Source organism: Zootoca vivipara, chromosome 7, assembly GCF_963506605.1.
Source record: "Zootoca vivipara chromosome 7, rZooViv1.1, whole genome shotgun sequence".
Lineage (NCBI taxonomy): Eukaryota > Metazoa > Chordata > Lepidosauria > Squamata > Lacertidae > Zootoca > Zootoca vivipara.
Genome location: NC_083282.1, coordinates 39,240,893 through 39,261,865, shown reverse-complemented (window position 1 = coordinate 39,261,865; position 20,973 = coordinate 39,240,893). Strand labels below are relative to the sequence as shown.

Here is a 20,973-nt window from a genome sequence, read left to right as displayed (position 1 = left end):
TGGGGAAGCGGTCAGCTGTCAATCACAACATAGCCCCGCCCCTCTACCCGGCATGCCCTTCGGAGGCGGAAAGAAAATGGCTGTCACCGCCAGCGGGCGGTGAGGTGTCTGCGGGGGGACTCGGCTTCGTGGATTGGAGGCAGCGATGCTGACCCTACGGCTGCCCGCCCAGCGGGCGCAGCGCTTGGCGCTCTCCGGGCAGCGCCGCGCGAAATCTCTCTACGGGCCGAGGTATCCAAAGGAGCCGCCGCCCCGCACCCCGTGGACGGTGCGCGGGCCGCCGCCGGGCGCGCCGTTGCCTTGGTATTTACGCAAAGTGCCTCCGGTGCGGGAGCAGTTTCCCGAGCTCGACGTGGTGACGTACGAGGGGAAGCTGCACCGCGTGCCATGGCTGGCCGCGCCTCGTCACCCCAAGTGGGAGCGCGAGTGGCACGACCCCTGGCACGACGGCGGCCCCCGCGTGGAGGAGATGGCCTCTTACAAGCAGCGGCCCTGCTACATCTTCCACCAGGGGACTCGCATGCTGGAAGGTGAGGGCTGCCTGCGGGCAGGGGGCGGGGAAGGCCGGCCAGGTTCGGTGTGTTTCGTGCCAGGATGGATTGGGCTCTGAGGCAGTCGAGTGCAGGCGAAGCAGGCGTCCTATATAGGGGAGGGAAGGGGGCGGTGAAAGGAAGAGACAGGCCAGAGGTTGGTGCCTGCGAAGTGACAAGCTGAGCTTGGGTTATCCAGATCAGGCATTGGAGGAGTACTCGTTAATTAATAAAAAAATTCCTTCCAGTAGCACCTTGGAGACCAACTAAGTTTGTCATTGGTATGAGCTTTTGTGTGCATGCACACTTCTCCAGATACACTGAAACAGAAGTCACCAGACCCTTATACTGTATATAGTGAGAGGATGGGGAGGGGTATTACTCAGAAGGGTGGTGGGAATGGGTGATTGGCTGATAGGTGCGATAAACCTGTTTGACTACTGTTAACGACTGCAGTTGGTCTTGCAGGAAAAAGCAAGGAGATGGCTAAAAATCAATCAATCATTAATGGCATGGACACCCAGTCCTGCAGCTTAGAAAAGGCTTTCCCGAGTGGCTGACGAAAAAGACAGTCTCACTTTTTAAAAAATGCATACAGCAACAGCATGTGAGGGGAAAGGGAGCTTGTGTACAAGTTTTTAAAGGTGCTGTTCTATAGTTCTCCCTTTATGGAGATTTTGGCTTCCTAGGAGAGCAGCGGTCTCCTCCCTGATGTGGTGCTGCTGGCTGTCTTGCTCTGCAGGCCTTTCCCAGAAGCGCTCTTCTCCACCCTAGGAGGCTAGCACAGTCACATGGTTCTTCTCTCAGACACCTGGCCCAATGTAATATTATTTATTAAATTTGTTACTTGCTTTGTCTTCCCCAGCATAATAATCATTATCTGCAAAGAAAAGTCCAATATTTGGAAAGCATAAATACTGTTAAAGGATGGTAGTTATAAGAAGGCGGGAACTGCAAATTAATGGACACAAACTTGTTGGGCCACATTGTGCTAACTTATCTATACTTGTACAGGTTTTGTTAAATAATTAACCACAATGCATGCAGCATTTATAAGGTGGTCTTGGTCTTCTGCTCCATTTTGTCTCTAGATTAGCTTCTCTCCCCCCCACTCCAAATCTTAAGAAGAATGATGGAAAAGTCCTTGTTCTTGTGTAAGAGTGATTGAAGTGCAAGGTGCAGTACTAAAGATGCTCACTGGTAATATATTATTTTACTTGAAGGTGTAAAGCAAGCATTGTGGCTAACCAAGACAAAGCTGACACAAGGTTTACCTCCGCAAATACTTAGCATAATCAATGACCCAGCTAATCAATGTGAAAACCAGGATGAGAGGGTCCAGAATGCTATTTATCATGCACGCTTCTGGGGTAGCAGTGAGGAGGATGTACCTATAGAAACCTATTGGTAAGTCTTTGGCTCAGGATTCCTTTTTTGTTGTTCCATTGTTTGGGACCATTTCTGAAATTGCCTTAACAGCTTTATTATTGCACCTCAGATGTGTGTGAGGTGTTCTACAGAGTACATAGGTTTCTGCCCTATTTAGCTTACAGTCCAAAATCTGACATGGGGAAGCAACAGAGGAAGGGGAGGCAGGAATGGATGATGATTTTGGTTGTATGCTGTTGGGTTTGTTAAAGTAAAGCATCAAGGGGGTGGTGCAAAAGGCTACGTAGAAAATCTGAGTGTTAAGGAAGGATTTGAAGAAAAATTACTTCTGCACCTTTGTTCTGAATGAGAACAGCTTATGGATAAGGCTGTGTATGTTCTTTGATCCTGTATAAGTGCGGAATTCACTTTAGAATCTTGACATGCATTTAAAATGAGTTTCTAGTGACTGGCTAAGAAAGTTTGAGGAAAGCCTGCTAAAACATTCAGAATCCATAGGGCAGCAGTGTCGGGTTATTAACCATACTTAAGGACATAAGAAGATCACACCCAAAATCCAACTAGTCCAATGTCCTGCTATTTACTCTGTCCAACCAGATGCCTCTGGGAAGCTCACAAACTCAGCATAAAGGGAATACCACTCCCCCAGCAACTAGCTTTGGAGGTACATTGGCTATGAATCAGGTGGTTTTCTTAAGCCAAAGGTTGGGGACTTCTGGCCTGCAGACCGAGTTTAGCCTCTCCATTTGCCTTGCAAGACTTTAAGCCGAGCTATGCTCACTTGTTCTATTGGTCAGTAAAGATGTGACTGTGCCAAAAAAGGGGGTTGCAGGCTCTGCTGATTTTCATCATTGGCAGCTCCTGCAAAGCCTGCATGGCCCTTTTCAAGTTTCAACAAGCAGCTGATCTTAGGTGCTTGCAGAGACCCCTTTAAAGACCACTAGTTCTGTGCAAGCACATCTGATCACCAGTGCATGCAGAGGGCCATGTGTGGTGTTTTGGATCATTGGGGCTTCAAAATGCTGCCACTGCTCCTGCCTGTGAAATTTGGTGGTTGGAGGGGTGGGGGAGATAGGGATCTAGCCTGCTTGCCTTGTCTTGCCAATAGCTGCTGATAGACCTAACCTAGCCTTTATTAATATGGCTAGTGGTCTTAACGGCAATGCATTCCATAAATTAATTACACCTTGTAAAAAGACAAAACTGGGACGTGGGTGGCACTGTGGTCTAAACCACAGAGCCTAGGGCAGGCATCCCCAAACTTCGGCCCTCCAGATGTTTTGGACTACAATTCCCATCTTCCCCGACCACTGGTCCTGTTAGCTAGGGATCATGGGAGTTGTAGGCCAAAACATCTGGAGGGCCGCAGTTTGGGGATGCCTGGCCTAGGGTTTGCTGATCAGAAGGTCGGCGGTTCGAATCCCTGCGACAGGGTGAGCTCCCGTTGGTTGGTCCCAGCTCCTGCCAACCTAGCAGTTTGAAAGCACGTCAAAGTGCAAGTAGATAAATAGGTACCGCTCCTGCGGGAAGGTAAACGGCGTTTCTGTGTGCTGCTCTGGTTCGCCAGAAGCAGCTTTGTCATGCTGGCCACATGACCCAGAAGCTGTACGCCGGCTCCCTCGGCCAGTAAAGCAAGATGAGCGCCACAACCCCAGAGTCATCCATGACTGGACCTAACAGTCAGGGGTTCCTTTTACCCTTTAAAGAAGAATTGCTGTTTTGTACCTACTGCTGATAAATTTAATGGGGTGACCCCAAGTTCTAATATCCAATAATAAAAATTAACTTTCCACCTGCATCTGTACCTCCAGTCATCACCCATGACTAGAAGTAGAATAAATTATGCAAAAGGAGACTTGCCATAGAATTTGGGTTACCTTTTGCACAGAACTATTTTAATGTAGCTCTGCTTATGCTTTTGCACAATATTGTTTCCAGCTGATGCCGGTAACACTGATTGGCTTAATTATTGATTCCTGGCATTCTTACTAATGAATACCTGGTGTACTATCCTATGTATAATTAACTGCAACTATAATTTGAAGTTGTGTTAAGGCATTTGGCTGAACACATGGCCTTCAGTGTATTTGCATGCATAGCACTCCCCCTCGTCCATGACCATTAACGTGTTGAAGCGCAGGGAATTTCCACTCATGTGCAAGTGAGGGTGAGTAGGAGCCTGCTGCAGACCTTCCAGCTCAAAATGCGGGTGGTTGGGAACAGTGTTAGAAACTCAGATATATAAGCTAGGCACCAAATGGCTTCTTAATCCAGCGTTCCATTTACTAAAATGGAATGTCTAGTTGCCATTTGGGGGGTCAGCCGACTCAAAAGTTGTATTTTTCAATACAACGTTTTGGTTTCTGAAATTCACTCTGATTGTGCAGTTAAAAAATAATGGGTAGAATTCTACAGGATATGTTGCTAGTGTGTGAAAACAATCCAGATCCAAGGATCCCCAGGCATCCACCTCCTGATGATGGAGATGTCTGGGCACCAGGATGGCACCTGACATCTTCACTTAGTCACAAGTGGCCAATAGTCAGGTGCAAAATAGGCTATACATAGCAAATTCTGAAAGCTGGTTGGAAACATGGTGTGAAGTGTAACATACATTTGAGCCTGAACATGCCTTTAGCCAATTGCAAATGCTATAATACTTACAAATTAATGTTTATGAAAATCCTGCTATGTAATAATTTGTGGTTTGGGCACTGTCAGTAAATTAGTTATTTTTTTGTTCTGAAGCCCTGTACTTTTAGAAGACTTGCTTCACTTATGCAGGACGATGACAGCCAAATTCCCCTTATTGGGTAAAAGAATGTTTGCTCAAGACCACAGAGTGGCAGCTGCATGGGAACGAGGTATGTCTCTTTATCCCAGTAGAATTTTCTAAAAGAACACCTCTCCCTGTACTGTCTACCATATTGCCTTAAGTTCAGCTGGAGAAGCCCTGCTTATGGACATACCCCTGTGAGATGCTAGGAGGGTGATGAGACAGGGCAGTGGTGGCTCCTCCTTGGGAAAATGTGCTCAGCCCTCACCATTAAGAAATAAAGGCATATGATCTGTTTGCTCTGAAGCTTATGGAATTTTATTGATGAATTTTATTTATTTATTTATTATTTGGATTCTGTTTGTTGTTTTCATATATCCATCCTTATTTGTAAGCCATCTTGGGATCCAGATAAGAGGAAATGTATGGGATAAGTCTAACAAATAAACAAAATACTTATTTTGACTTGTAAGGAAGGTTCTGTAAAAAGATTACAAGGTCCACGGCTTAGCATCAGAAAGAGTGCTCTTGAGGTAAAATCACAAGGTCTTCTATGTCATGAACCTTTTTCTGTAGGTTAACAAAAAGGGAATAAGTAGAAGGATAGAGAAATAGAGCGAATTCCCATCCTCTCGCACTGTTGGCCAGTCTGGTTGGGAACTGATGGGAGTCCTGACAACATCAGGAAGGTCACAAGTTTCCTACCCCTACTATAGAGCCAGTGTTGTACAAGTAACATTTGTTAGAGCTGTGCTGCTGTAACGAAACGGCTTTTATAGCTCTCCTGAAATTAGAGGGGACTGTACTTTACTGTAAACTTGCAAAATGTGCACATCTATATATATGTAAATGTAAACTGGGTATGTCCGTTCCTCTCTAATGTTCAACAAAACCGCTTGACCAATAGCATTGAAATTTGGACACAATGCCACATGCGAATAAGAGAGTAACCTAAGACACTTTCCGTACACAGATATGAGACCTGTGCAAAGCAAAACCCCAAAAAACCCGTGTTTCAGAACACACAGATCAGATAAAAGTGCATGCTGGGAAATAGAACCCAGAAGCTGACAGTTCCTTTTCTAAGGGGGGGGGGGGAAGGAATGGAGATACAGGGCAGAGGTCTCGGCTTGCATTTACATACTAGGCTGAGCCAAGGCCTACAGACTAGGCCTCGGCTAGTCTATAAAGAACTAGTGTATTTCAGCCCGTTCAATAACGGGCGCTAGAACATCCCGGGGTTCGGAGAAGCGCTTGCGCAGCGCTTCTCCGAACCCTGGGACCTGTCCTTGCTGTCGGCGGCAGGGGGACAGGAACGGAGGAGAAAGGGCTGCTTTCTCCTCCTTCCTTCCTCTCCCCCAGCCACCGACATGAAAGAGACATTCCGTGGTTCGGAGAAGCGCTTGCGCAGCACTTCTCCGAACCCCGGGACCTGGTTGCTGGCTCTGTCGGGTGGGGGGAGGGAGAAGCAATCCAATCCTCTGCTTCTCCCTCCCCCCGCCTGACAAGAGCCAAATGCCGGCTCTGTTGGGCGGGGTGAGGGAGAAGCCAAAGACCGATCGGATCTTCTGCTTCTCCCTCCCCCCCCACCCGACAGAGCCGGCAACCCCGCCACGCCATATTTCGGTTCCGGGACTGGCTTGGCGGTGGCGGGAAGAAGGGGAGGAATTCCTCCCCTTTTCGCCGCCGCCAAGCTAGTCCCCCAGCCGAATTGCCCGCTGCCGCTTCGACTTCCTCGGCTACGGCAAGCAGGCAGACAGCTCGCCTGCTTGCCTTCGCCGAAGAAGCGCTGTCCCATGCCAGCGGTGCGTGGCAAGGTGGCGGGGGGAGGAGCGCTTCTCTCCCCCGCCGCCTCGCAGCGCACCTCCAGCATGAGATGGGGCTTCGGGTTGGCGGAGCGGTGGTTGTCTGCCTCCAATCCCTGTGTCCCTGGGGCACATGCGCAGTAACCCAGGGACACACGGAATCTGGACGCAGAGACACTTGCACTTTATTATGTAGGATAGGCTGAGTGGAGCTGTGGTGGGGCCCCCGAATAGGTCATGGGTTGAGCCAGAGTGGGGGAAGTCACAGGGGAGGGGGGACGGGATACCCCATCGCAACAGGATGGGAGGAATCACAGGGATGAGGCACAACAATGGGGGGGGCACACATAGCCCAGGGGGAGAGGGAAACATCCTCCCCCTTTCCTGGGAAACAACGACCCTGAGTCAGACACAGCAACGTGTGCCCGGGCCAGCTAGTTTGATATAAAATGCTGATTCTTTAACAGGATATTTCTGTAAAATACGTATTGGTAGTTTATGTTCTCAAAGCCTTTGGGACAAATGTTGCTTAAAATAATAGAGCTTGATCGAAGAATATGATCTTAATTTTGGCCATGAACCAGTTGGTGATTTCCTTAACTTGATCTGCTGGCCCAGTCCTTGCAGTGACTGATTCCACTTGCTCTCAGTCTTGGAGGGCAGAAACCCTTTATAGAAAATACACCATGTTTCATTGACATCCACACTAGCCTAGGTTCCCTTCCTAGCCAAGGGCATGCCATTACGTTTTCTGGAAATTGATTGTGGAGCTTACTGTTGTATTCTTGGAACCAAGTAAGTACCGTGTTTCTCCAAAAATAAGACACCGTCATACATTTATTTTTCCTCAAAACACACAGTGGCTTATTTTCAGGGGATGTCTTATGTGTCCAGCCTAGCCTCTTCCTTGGCGCCTTCCAGAACTGCGCCTATCACTATGTCTTATTTTCGGGGTATGGCTTATATTGCACAAATGCTTAGAAATCCTGCTACAGCTTATTTTATGTGTACGTCTTATTTTTTGGAGAAACAGGGTATATGGGAAGTATCCACAATCACTCAATGAGGACTTGTACATTTAGCTATGCATATTTGTGGGAAGTGGTGAAAGTCTTTTGCTCAACATAGGAGGGAGCATGAATAGGAGAGTGCTAGCACCTGCTGTCCAAACAGAAAAGGGGATTGCCCCCTGTGCTAGTGGATTACAAGAGCATTCTCGGAATGGTATTTTTATGGGTCAGCTTTTGGCTTCAGCATAGTTCTAGTGAGGAAGGATCTATTTACAGTCCACTGTTTTCCTTTACAGAATCTACTCTACTTCAGGTTCGTGGTATCCACGGGAAGATTTTGAATGCAACGAACCTTCTACAGCCTATAGCCTCCAAAGATGAGATATTAGCCACTGAAAACTGCACTTTAGAAACCTTCTACCCTGTTTTGCCTACAATTGACCTTCGAGAAGTTAATGCATATCACATAAAAAATGATACAGGTGAATTTCCTAGAGCTTGGAGGATTAAGGGAAAAAAATCATTTTCACAGAAGTTAATTTGTTATGGATGAGATTGTATCAGATGGCATATGTGAGAATAGGGGGGTTGAAGTCTAACAGTTGAGTGAATGCACTAAAACAGGCATCCCCAAACTTCGGCCCTCCAGATGTTTTGGACTACAGTTCCCATCATCCCTGACCACTGGTCCTCTTAGCTAGGGATCATGGGAGTTGTAGGCCAAAACATCTGGAGGGCCGCAGTTTGGGGATGCCTGCACTAAAACGTCAGGTTTCTTACTTTAGAAATTGTCTCCTTGAGCAATGAGTTGTGAAATAGTTCTAACTATCACCTGATTTTGTACTTTAGGTTTCCAAGAAGGGTACCCATATCCTTATCCTCACACTGTGTACATTGCTCAGTTTGACAAGATACATAAAATGAGGCCACCACAGCTTCAGGGGAAAATGATAATGTTTGCTTTTGGGAATGCTCTGGCCAAAGCAAAGGAGCTATATGGGGTGAGTATTAAGATTTTTGTAGAAAAACTATGGCATATGCTGACCAAATTAGGAGATGGCAGTTAGTTGCTTCCATTCTTCCAATCGTTCCATTAACGATCACTATACTAGCCGCTGTTCCTAACTTAGAGGTAAAAGTTTGCTGAACCTCCTCCTGTGCTTTGCGCTCTAACCTTCCATGGGCAAATCCACATGGAAGCTTGGTGTGTTTCTGAGTTGGTGTTTTGGCAGTGCTAGGACACTGTGGTATTGTGATCCATAAGTTGCATAACAAACCCTACAAAGCCAGCACTTTCCATTTCTGCTGTGCACAGGGAGTCTGGGATTGTTGGGGACTGACTATGATGTAGGAAAACAAATTCTTGTCGCTAAATTGTATGGTCATTGTGATCCAGGAGTCTAGCTGAAAAGCCTTGGTTGAATTCCAGCTCAGCTGCGGGCATCATGGCACTCTATTCAACATGAGTTTCTAATATAAAATCCTGAATAAATAATAGTCTGGTATATGTCTGGTACCTGAACAGAAGAGGAAAAAAGCCCAATGAGATTGAAGCAGCTTTTGTAGCTGATAGTTAGAATTTGAACTTATAGGCATGGAGAACAGATTGTCCTCAAGTCCTGCAGCTTTTGTTGAGGTTTGGCTTGGCCTCTGGCAAACCCTCCCAAGTATGTGCCACTTCTTCCCCAAACTAAAATCAGACATAATTGTAGTTCTCTGTCCTGCTAGCCTGTCTTATCAACTCAAAATGTTTTCCTGGCCAGATGTTTGCGCTATTGTCTAGCATCTTTCTACCATCCATCATGACCCTTTCCTGTGCTACCTTCTATCTCCAGTTATCCACACGTGGACAGACAACTTTACATGTTTTCAAGTACATTCGGGTGGCAAAGCTTAAGAGTAAATCAGGGATGGGGAATCTGTGGCCCTTCAAGGGTGGTTGGACTCCACTGGTAAGGATGATGGGAATTGCAGTGCAACTGTACCTGGAGGGCCACAAGTTAACAACCTCTGATACAGCCACACTGTGTGCCTTTTTATCTTTATTTCATTAACAGATTAAGAATTGAACCCATTCACGGTTTCATCCAGTTATAAAATAGGCAGTATGTACAGCATTTCTCATGACCAACGGAGCTTATCCTATGGCTTCTTATTTCACACTTCCCTCTCATGCCGATTTCCAGGATGAGCCCAGGGTCCTGGAGAGCCCCATTGTTGTGCAGACTGTGGCTACAAATGGCCAACACTTCCATTTCCTGGTGTTCCAGTTGAATACAACAGATCTAGACTCTAGCAATGGTGTTAAAAACCTGGCCTGGATGGATGGAGATCAACTTCTGTATGAGGATTTCAGGAGACGTCCAGTAATCAAGAAGAAAATCGTCCAGGTATGTTGAGAAAGGTAGAATGACTTGTTGCCACAGGAACTAGTTTAGACAGAAAAGCTTGGAGACTAAAAGAACCTGAACCATTAGAGGCAACATATTAATTCCCTGAAACTAGAATAGGGGGCATACTGAACATCATTAAGTTAGACTCTCAATAGCACTGAGGTGCTTCATGCCCAGCACCCATTTGATTACTTATAGTGCATTACAAGAAGAAATGACTAGTGTGTATCATTGTAAAAGTACACGTAACATTGTAACAGGCATGCACAGATGCCTTAACGATAATGCCATACTCAAGTGCATGTTGGCTGATTAGAGCCTGGCTCTGACAATCTTTTCAGGATATCCAAAAGTAAAAAAACAAAAACAACTTAAGTTGTTTGAATCCTTTTTATATCCTCTTCAAGAAATTGCTTTCTTTTGTTTCAGGGAAGGGACAGGATGAGAATAAATTTAAGATGGTGAAATGTATTGCTGTATTCACACAGTGAAATGTATTGCTGTATTAATGTGTATGACAGACATTGAAAATTCAAAATTTCCTCCCTACAGATTCCAGCTGGAATACATGGCTATCAACCAGACACATTCAAGAAGTTCCTGGCATTGTACTTGCATGGTGTGGTGTGAGCAGAGCTCTGCCTTTGTTTCCTCCTGTAATGCTTACTGTGCAGTTAAGGGTTAGAAACTATTTAATTTTTTAATAAAAAATAAAGTTTCTTTATATATAAAAGTCACATGTAAATAATATCGTTTCAATCTGCTGTCAAAACATTTAACACATTAATATTGGCGTTCTTTCTGAATCATTAAGTGCCAGTGTTCTACTTTTACAAAGAAAGAATGGAAAGAAAAATCTAGTTCTGCACTTAAGGCTAACTATACTTGGGCCATAATCATGTCTTTCATCCTCATAGCAGCTGAGTAACCCCCCCCCCCAAAAAAAACCCAACTTAGGTTGAGTGACAATATTAATACAAGTTCGGGGGTGGCAGGAATCAAGTAATGCATTTTTACAAAACATCTTCAGTTGCATTTGTTCAGTCATTAGGCATTAGGTGACATTATTTAGGGGTTCAAACAGCCAAGTTGAAAGTTGTTATTCCAAACAAGTATATAGTGTCTTAGTTGCAAAGGAAGAATTCTAAACAATGAGAGAACTACAGTGGTGCCTCAACTTATGAATTTAATCCGTTCCGAACGCACCTTCGTAGGTCGAAAAATTCGTAAGTCGAAAAGCGCCATTGGAAACGCGATTTCCCATAGGAATGCATTGGAAACGGAAAAATTCGTAAGTCAAAGCAACACCCATCTAAAAATTCATAAGTTGAAAAAACCCTATCTAAAACCTCCGCGGTTTCCGTTCGGATGTCGTGAAATTTCTAAGCGTGCGGCCATTTGCCCCATTCGTAAGTCGAAAAATTCGGTTGTCGAGTCATTCGTAAGTCGAGGTACCACTGTAGTTGAGATTTAAGATAATCAAATCTCTCAAATGTTTTGAGGGTTCATTTACACAATAATGATACACACAGCTAGAATGTATACCAATAGTAGTATGATGCATATTATGTCTATAAAGAGGTCTGTGTCGTTAATACATTAAGAAAGTTGAAAAAAAAGCAAGCTTCCCTTAGAAAAGGAGTCTAACTTGTTCAAATCTAACTTAAAAATAAGTTAAGTGAAACAAAGTTTTTAAAATATCTCTAAAATTCACCTGAAGCGGGAAACTGACCAAAGCTATTTGGGTTGCTAGAAAACAAATGGGTGAAGAGTGATTAAAGTGAGGAAACTGAATAAATTCACCGCATATAGTCGCAGTGGAAGATGTGGGAAAGAGACTTGTGCCTGAACTTCCAGGTAGGGAGTGTAAGTAAAGAACTCAAGAGTGGCCAAGAAATGAAGTGCTTGGGAAGGGGTAGCTGTTGTGTACTGTACTTCCCACCTTCCCTGACCATTAGCCACTCTGACTAGGGGTGATAGAAATGGTAGTCTGCAACATCTGGAGAGCGCCATGTTGACTCTCAATGTTCTTGTAAAGATAGATGGCATTAGCTATTTCCTACTCTAGTCTAATGTAGCACTTTTAAAAAGGGAGCAGGATCATGTGAATTGGATATTAGCTTATCATCTGGGCCAGATCAACTGGTAAAGGTAAAGGGTAAAGGGACCCCTGACTGTTCGGTCCAGTTGCGGATGACTCTTGGGTTGCGGCGCTCATCTCTCTTTACTGGCAAAGGCAGCCGGCGTACAGCTTCCAGGTCATGTGGCCAGCATGATTAAGCCACTTCTGGCGAACCAGAGCAGTGCACGGAAACGCCGTTTACCTTCCCGCCGGAGTGGTACCCATTTATCTACTTGCACTTAGACATGCTTTTGAACTGCTAGGTTGGCAGGAGCAGGGACCAAGGAATGAGAGCTCACCCCGTCGTGGGGATTCGAACCGCCGACCTTCTGATCAACAAGCCCTAGGCTCTGTGGTTTAGACCACAGCGCCACCCGCATTTTTAAAAGATCATTTAAGAATCAACATTGTTTCTGCCAAGGATAGTTCTTCAATAGATTCCTGAGCAAACTTCACTACTATGGGATAAAAAGACAAGTCCTCATGGATATGTAACTGGTTAATAATAATAATAATAATAATAATAATAATATCCCTCCCATCTGGCTGGGTTTCCCCAGGACACTGAGAGCAAGAATAAGTCCTCATGTTGGAGGGAAGAAAGAAGTAGAGTTCTCCATATCTGCAATGATACGCAGTTACCAGCTGAATTATATTTTTGAGCTTAACAAAGTACAACCACACTTGCTAAAGATGAAACATGTTCCCAACAAATTACTGGATCTAGCATTTGGTGTCCTTTAATGGAAAAAATGTAAGATTTGTACTTGGGGAGAAAGTGGATAGTTTCCTACTTATTGGGATTCAGCAAAGAGACCCATTAGCAGTTGGTCCAGGACAGACAAAAGATTGTTCTTCTCATAAAGAATAACTTCTGGAATTCGTTGACAAGATGCAACAAGCACTAACTTAGCTGGCTTTCAAAGATTAGACAGACCATTGTAGAATAACTGAACAATTACTGGCAAACCGGAGGTTAAACTAACCCCTTTCCAGGCCCATGGGGAGCGCAGGGAGCATTCACATGACACACCTCACACACTGCAGCTGACAATGCATTGTGAGACAGAGTTTGAAAAGCTTCATATGCCTAGGGCAGGCATCCCCAAACTTCGGCCCTCCAGATGTTTTGGACTACAATTCCCATCTTCCCCGACCACTGGTCCTGTTAGGGATCATGGGAGGTGTAGGCCAAAACATCTGGAGGGCCGCAGTTTGGGGATGCCTGGCTTAGGGTCTGGCCAGAGGCTTCTGGTTGGTCACTGGGAAAGAGGGGACCAATCAGCTCCTGAGAAGTTCTTATGAGATTTAGGGGCTTGCCATTTTACTGTGCTGCATCTGGTGGCACATTCCCCATCTTTTCTGCAGAAGAATGTAAATCTTTTGAAAAGACAATGGCATGCACCCACTAAGTTGATAAAGCAAGAGAGGTTGAACCACCCAACTTCATAGCTGCAGTTTGCTTCTGATCAAGCAAGCAGCAGCAAAACTTTGACAAAGCAAATCTGCTGTAATGGAAACCTAGTTGTAGAAAAAAAAATTCCAACTGAAACATTGTAAGCTGCTAGATATTAATTGTGCTTGTCCAGAAAACAGATAATCCTTCGGCTTGGTTGAATTCTATTATTTGCATAGAACTGAGGAGAAAATCTATTTCACAACCTCATCTTTATGTAGCTAATAATATACTAGCTGCAGGAGGCTTTCCAACATGTTACTGTCAGGTCTTGCTAGGGATGTCAACAGCAATTGCCTGTGTGATGTTGGATACATCATCTTAACACGCCACAGGCCCTCAAAACTGGCATCCCTTTGCCACTTCAGGACTGGATGGATTTTGACAGATGTAGAACTGACTTGTGATGCAGGGGAGCTATCCGATACCAGAGATTTTCAGCTAGCACGATGGTAGCACTCGGCAGCTCCTCAGCCACAGCGACCAGCCATCAGACAATAGCTACACAAGGCCTGGTGCTATACAGGGAGACCTGGCTGAGCGGTTTGTGTCTCTTAGATATGAAAAGAAAACGCATCAACAAAACCACCAGGAACAATCTGTATTCTCAACACGCCTTTCCACCCTCTTGTTTCCCTCTGTTATGAGCACAGACAAATGCTCTCTCCTCCTACAGTTTCTATACTACGGTGACAATTCTAAGGCTAGGCCCCAGGGACCTGCCAGAGTGTTTGTGATAGGCTTTTGAAGTTGCTCCCACTCGTTGATCTCTTTGTCTGAACTGTTTCAACAGGTATGCATGGCTCAGATAAAACACAGTGCATGATGAAGCCTGTATGCTGTTCAAGGGGAGAATTGTTTCTTAAAACAGCATGTTCCCTTGATGTGAAGCTAGTATGAAATCAAACTCTGCAGGCTGTGCTAATAGCTCTACCAGGGGTTTGCATGTGCCCACAAACAACTCAATCTTAGACTTCAGTTGCACACATTCTTCCTGTACTCCCTAACAGGGAAAAGGAAAATGGGAAATGAATGCATTGCACAATTGGCGTTTCGTTTTTATCTCATCTAAGGCCAGCTTGGAACAGGCTATTGCCACCTACCATTTGTAGTCCAGCGCTAGACTGAGGACAATGATCCCCCTGGGTGTTCTGAAATAGAATTAGCATGCACAAATAATAGACATTCATGATGTACAATTCCCCCACCCCACCCCCCACACATCAGAATAACTTGCAGCCAGTGTTATGACCAAGTAATATTTGTTATTCCGTATGCTCTAGAACAGACACCCCCAGACTTTGGCCCTTCAGATGTTTTGGACTACAATTCCCATCATCCCTGACCACTGGTCCTCTTAGCTAGGAATCATGGGAGTTGTAGGCCAAAACATCTGGAGGGCCGCAGTTTGGGGATGCCTGCTCTAGAACCATAAACCAGCAGGTTTTTATACTATAAACTTCTAATGCTTTAGCTAAAGTATTCTAAAACCCAGCAAACGCCTTCACTGCAAAAAACGGATCTAAACAAAATTCCCAGTTTCACAGCAAAACATTACATTTTAAAATTCTGCAATTTACAGTGGTACCTCAGGTAGAGAACTTAATTCGTCCCAGAGTTCCGTTTTTAACCTGAAACTGTTCTTAACCTGAGACACCACTTTAGCTAATGGGGCCTCCCACTGTTGCCATGCCACCGCTGCATGATTTCTGTTTTCATCCTGAAGCAAAGTTCTTAACTCGAGGTACTATTTCTGGGTTAATGGAGTCTGTAACCTGAAGTGTCTGTAACCTGAAGTGTCTGTAACCCGAGGTGCCACTGTATATCGTAGGAAGAAATGCAAAGTTAGATTTCTGATGACACTTTTTTTTAAAAAAAAGTTTGAAGTGTATAGCTTTTACTACGGTGGGGTAGAGGTGGGGAATTGGGATAACTTCAAATCCATTCTCTTTGTTTGTTAATGACTTAAACAAGCTCGCCCCAAACTATTACAGAAGGAAGCAAGGAGAGCAACAGCTACAAGAGCGCTGGCAAGATGCAGGATTTGCCATAGGGACCCTGCTGAACAGCTGGCTGGCGGCAATTCCAACAGCTGCACGCTGGCTGGTACAAAGGAGATGTTGCGTACAAATGAAAGTGCAAGAGAGCAGCAGAACCAATGAGTGGCTCCCCTAGGGCCACTGAACCGGTGGTCCTGGATTAAGAGATTAAGAGGAAGGAATCGGAGAGCTGCCTTGAGGGTTCACTGAAAACACCTGGAAGTGCATTTAGCCTTCGCAAGTAGTCCAAGGGTTGAGGCAGGGCTTAGGGCCTGTCAGCAGCTTTTAAGAATAAAAAGCAGCTGTGGGGAGCAGCACATCACATCTTTTGGGTCGTTTCTATAGTCTCTGTGGGTGCCCAGCCTTAAGCAAACTATTGCTTAAGGCTGGGCAAACTGTCAACGTGCAAGTCAGCAAAGCATGTGATGGGTTGGCCTTGCTCATAAAAATATACCACTTCCAGTTACCAGAACAAATACGAAGTCCAAATCCTGCTATTTAATCTTAAATTTAGACAAGCGGCTATTATGTTATTTGGAGGAAGAGAGGAGTATAACAAGCAAATGGTTAATACCTGTAGTAGCCATTAGTGGAATTTGCAAGTCTACCATGTTTAAATGAATCCTAGTTCTATGGCTTCTACAAAGTGCTAAATAGGCAAACATGCCCCAGGGATAGCCTTAAGCAAGCTGATTGTTCAGTGGAGGCCAGTATCTAGAGAGAAATAGGGAGAAAGGCATTAGCTACCAAATCTAGGGTCCCAGGTAGTTCTCCTGTAGCCTCTACCTGGGAGGTGAAGACAGAAAATATCTGTCCCTCAGGATTCTGCTGGACTCCAAACTTTTATCAACCATGCAATGGGCTTTTGGTTTGACCAATGCCAGCATCAATAATAAGGGGCAGCTGAGACAGGCATTGGGCTGGACCAGGAGAGAAAGTCTCCCTTCTGTGAGGAGAAAGGGCCAGAAGAGGTTCTTAGAGAAATAAAAAAGTGGAACAAAAGATAAATATTTAATCAAAATAAACTGAAAATATGATGTTATTGGAAAAATTGTTATAGGTAGAAAGTAGTGAATGCGTAAGTAACAGGGAGGAGGGATGAAAAAAACCCTGGCAGCTGAGGGGGGTGGATAAGGTACAAAGCTGAGCATGAAGGGAAGATGGGGGGTAGGGGATGAGAGATGGGTAAAAATACATTGAAATACATGTAGGGATGAGATGGACACATGCCTTTTAGAACCTTTGCATCAGCAGATTCTGACTAAAATGGAGAGGCTGTTAATAGCTCCAGAGCAAGACAGAGCTATGGAACTCCTTGCCACAAGGAAAACACAGTGGTAAAGAATGCAGTGGCAAAGTATCCAACGCTAGATTAGCTCTTAGCTGAAAATGATGTCAGTAATTGCTGGCTGATTATATCAAAAGCCACCTGCCTCCATTTTATGTCTGGCACTGCCCTTGCACCACCATTTTGAGAGTAGGGGGCTGTGGTAATTTTCAAACACCTCAAGTGGGCTGTGGGGGAAGGAAGTTTGAGAACCCCTGGATCAGGCATCCCCAAACTGCGGCCCTCCAGATGTTTTGGCCTACAACTCCCATGATCCCTAGCTAAGAGGACCAGTGGTCAGGGATGATGGGAATTGTAGTCTAAAAATCTGGAGGGCCGAAGTTTGGGGATGCCTGCCCTGGATTATGCCACGGCTTCATGCATGTGGCATGCATAGATAACACGCCAGTGATTATCAAGTTCTATTACTACAAAGCATAGGATGCAGAAGTGGGCATCGTATTTAGCATTCAGAAAATGTCAGTCTTTTGGTACTTTTCGCTCATGTAGTTAAAAAGATAGGCTTGATAGTCCTCAGGCAATCCTGTTGAAATCTTACAAGCAGAGAAGCGCAGCAGGCCACCATCGCAATGTGCTATTCGCTTGTGCAGGAGAACTTCCCCCATCCCTTTCTCCACATGCCTCAGAACAGATATAGGGAGGATTTTTTGGGGGGGGGGGGCTTCTGTTGCGCAAGCAAGCAAGCAAGGTAGTCAGATACTGCCCAGAGCTTGCAATGCCCTTGTCCCTCTCTGATCCCTAATAGGATCAGAATAAATTATGTATGAATAAATTTTGCGAAACAGAGCATAGTGCATTATTTTGGTACATTTTAAAAGAAGGCACTCCATACAGCTTGTGAGCAAAATACTTGAAATGCTGGCCCCAAGAGCTTAGAATACTCTATTGCATGAGTATTCATCAACTGCTTTGCTCCCTGTACCTGGGATGAATCAGGATTTAAGTGTTGCTGAGTCCAAGTGCCGTGTTGTTTAGATGTGAAAAGGTAACACATGGAGGGCTGGATTCATCTAACCCAGGGGTCAGCAACCTTTTTCAGCTGTGGGCCGGTCTACCGTCCCTCAGACAATGTGGTGGGCCGGACTTTTTTTTTGGGGGGGGGGAAATGAACGAATTCCTATGCCCCACAAATAACCTAGAGATGCATTTTAAATAAAAGCACACATTCTACTCATAAAAACACGCTGATTATCAGACTGTCTGCGGGCCAGATTGAGAAGGCGATTGGGCCACATCCAGCCCATGGGCCTTAGGTTGCCTACCCCTGATCTAACGGGTCTCGCTAGCAGAAGCCCATGCAAGGTCTATTGCTAGTACGATGGGGCTGCTCCCCCATATTGCCTGGAAGAGATTGTTCTACCAGGCAAGCAAAAAATGCTTTGAGTTGAGCTGACAAGAGCAATTGGCACCATTTTGAATTCCTCCCAGTCTTGCTCTCTGTGCAAAACAAAAACACTTTGGAGAAGTCAGACCATTCTGGGAGTTTTTATGCTAGAGAACCAGAAGGGAGGAAGCAGAGTGTTGCAGGCCTTTTCTGCTTTTAATCAGATGGCTGCACTTAGGCAGGAAAAACCAGACAAATACAGGATGGGGGGGGGACACCTCGCTTACTAGCAGTACATGTGAAAAGGATCTAGGGATCTCGGTAGACCACAAGCTTAACATGAGTCAACAGTGTGATGCAGCAGCAAAAAAGCTAATGCTATTCTAGGCTGCATCAACAGAAGTATAGTGTCCACATCAAGGGAAGTAATGCTCTATTCTGCCTTCGTCAGGCCACACCTGGACTACTGTGTCCAATTGTGGGCACCACAATTTAAGAAGGATGTTGACAAGCTGCAACATGTGCAGAGGAGGGCAACCAAGATGATCAAGGGTCTGGAAACCAAGCCTTACAAAGAGCGCTTGAAGGAGCTAGGTATGTTTATTCTGGAAAAGAGGAGACTTGAGAGGAAATATGATAGCCATCTTCAAATATCTTAAGGGCTATAACATGGAAGGGGGAGCATGCTTGTTTTCTCCTGCTCTGGAGGGTAGGACTCAAACCAATGGCTTCAAGTTACAAGCAAGGAGATTCCGCCTAAACATCTGGAAAAACTTTCTGACAGTGAGAGCTGTTTGGCAGTGGAACAGACTTGCACCTGAGGTGGTGGACTCTCCTTCCTTGCAGGTTTTTAAGTAGAGGTTGCATCTGCCGTGGATGCTTTAGCTGAGATCCCTGCATTGCAGGGAGGTGGACTAGATGATCCTTGGGTTTCCTTCCAACTTAATTTTTCTATGACTAGCAGCTGCTGCTTAAGGTGAATTCTGGTGCTGCAAGACATTGCCCAGGTTTTTGTTACATGCATCGGGCAATTTTCCACACTGCCCATTGCATGACTGAGCTCTGAACTGCAAGTGGAAAGATCAACACTGCTTTCAAAACAAGATTACAAAAGTGCACCAAGTTTTGTACAACCACACCATTAAGTTGCTTGAACGGTGGGTGCTGTGTTTACTTATCCAACTAATCCTGATGTAGACCATCCAGAGTCGGCGTTCTCAGATGGCCAGCAGCTGTTGGATGTGCTCATACTATAACGGCACGAGGACTTCCTCCTCACACGATGAGACGAGTAGCAAAGACCACTGCTGCAAAAATTACTCTTCATCTCCGTAATATTTCTCCACACCAGAGAGAAGCGAGCTGAGAAGTAATTGCTGAGGGAGCAACCCACTATAGAGGTGGATCTGCTCCTCAGCATCAACCTATAGGCACAGCAGCCTCTGGCCTTCCTTCACATCTTCTTTTGAGTGGTTATGCCTGGCTGGTAAGTGTCCTTGAACTCCGATAATATCTCCTGCTCGCTTTGATGGACGACAGAGAATTGTGTGTGAGCATGTGTAGAAACTAGCCCAGTATACAAAGGTTTACTACACCCATTGCTCCACCTACTTTTCCCTCTGGCTCCACCCACCATTACCACGTGGCCCCTTGGAAGGCAACGCAGAAGAGGATGTAGCCCTTGAGGTCCCACATATGGGTAGAAGGACCTCTTCCCAATCTCCCCTGCGGAGGCCTGGGAGCGACTAAACAGCCAGTCACCTATGCAAAAAATAGCTTCAACTGACCAGGTGGTGTAGCTCTTGTGAACTGGAAGAGAGTTTTCTTCTTCTGTCAGCTTTCCCATGTGCTACAAAATAACTACTACCAACATAATTAGGTATGGCTAGGCAGGACTGGCACCTTCCCTGCATATATTTGCAACTTGTATAGCTGAAACAATATCCTGCCCACACAGAGATTCCTGGGCCTGGATTTGCAGAACTATACCACAGGCAATCCCAAAGAGCTGATATATTTTCCTTCATTTCATAAGCAGCTTAATGAAACTCTCATTCAGGGATGGCTTGCTGTGGAGGAAGGAGCTGTGTTGATGCCACCCTGAAGGCAGTAATCCAGGCTTCCTCCACTGACAATCACATGCCGTACCTCACAGATCACAATAGCACAAGCCTTTTGGGGCGAACGGTGTCAAACTCAACTCCACTGCGGGTTCATTTTCTGCTTCTTGTGAGCAGCTAGCAGGAAGGACCACTGAGGACTTTTGCTGTTTTAAAAACACACAGTAGTTTTTCTGGAGGTTTGCTTCTAGGACTGGCACCCCCCAAACCTGGCCCTCCAGATGTTTTGGGACTACAATTCCCACAATCCCTGACCCCTGGTCCTGTTAGCTAGGGATGATGGGAGTTGTACTCCCAAAACATCTGGAGGGCCGGTTTGGGGGTGCCTGTTCTAGGAGCTTTAGAACTGCTGCCACCACCTTGAATGGTCTTTTTTTCTGCCTAAAGCACACACAAGCAAGCACTTCACGCCACGTTCGCAAGCAGCTGACGTTACCTCAACACTGCCAATGGGACAGTGCCCTTCTCTCGGGGACAGGAGTTTGGGTTACTTCCAACAGAAGGAAACAGCTTGGAGAGCTGCTGCCCCCAAAGTTCTGCCACCTGAGGCAGCTGTCTCACTCTTGTCTAGTAGTAGGGCTGGATTTGCTGTTCCTCCATTGTCTGATATTATACAGTTCTCGAGCTGCTTTTCCTATGCATTTTCAATATTGACTGAACA

The 20,973-nt window shown here is 45.4% G+C and overlaps 1 protein-coding gene across 1 annotated transcript; it reads left to right on the top strand.

The window, feature by feature from the left end:
- Positions 1 to 54: 54 nt before the first annotated feature.
- On the top strand, positions 55 to 14,372 carry MRPL37 (mitochondrial ribosomal protein L37). Its single transcript, XM_035122385.2, has 7 exons — positions 55 to 530; positions 1,754 to 1,937; positions 4,668 to 4,783; positions 7,807 to 7,992; positions 8,360 to 8,511; positions 9,697 to 9,900; positions 10,456 to 14,372. The coding sequence occupies exons 1-7, from the start codon at positions 146 to 148 to the stop codon at positions 10,531 to 10,533; spliced, it is 1,305 nt and encodes a 434-aa protein (XP_034978276.2). The 5' UTR covers positions 55 to 145; the 3' UTR covers positions 10,534 to 14,372.
- Positions 14,373 to 20,973: the final 6,601 nt, after the last annotated feature.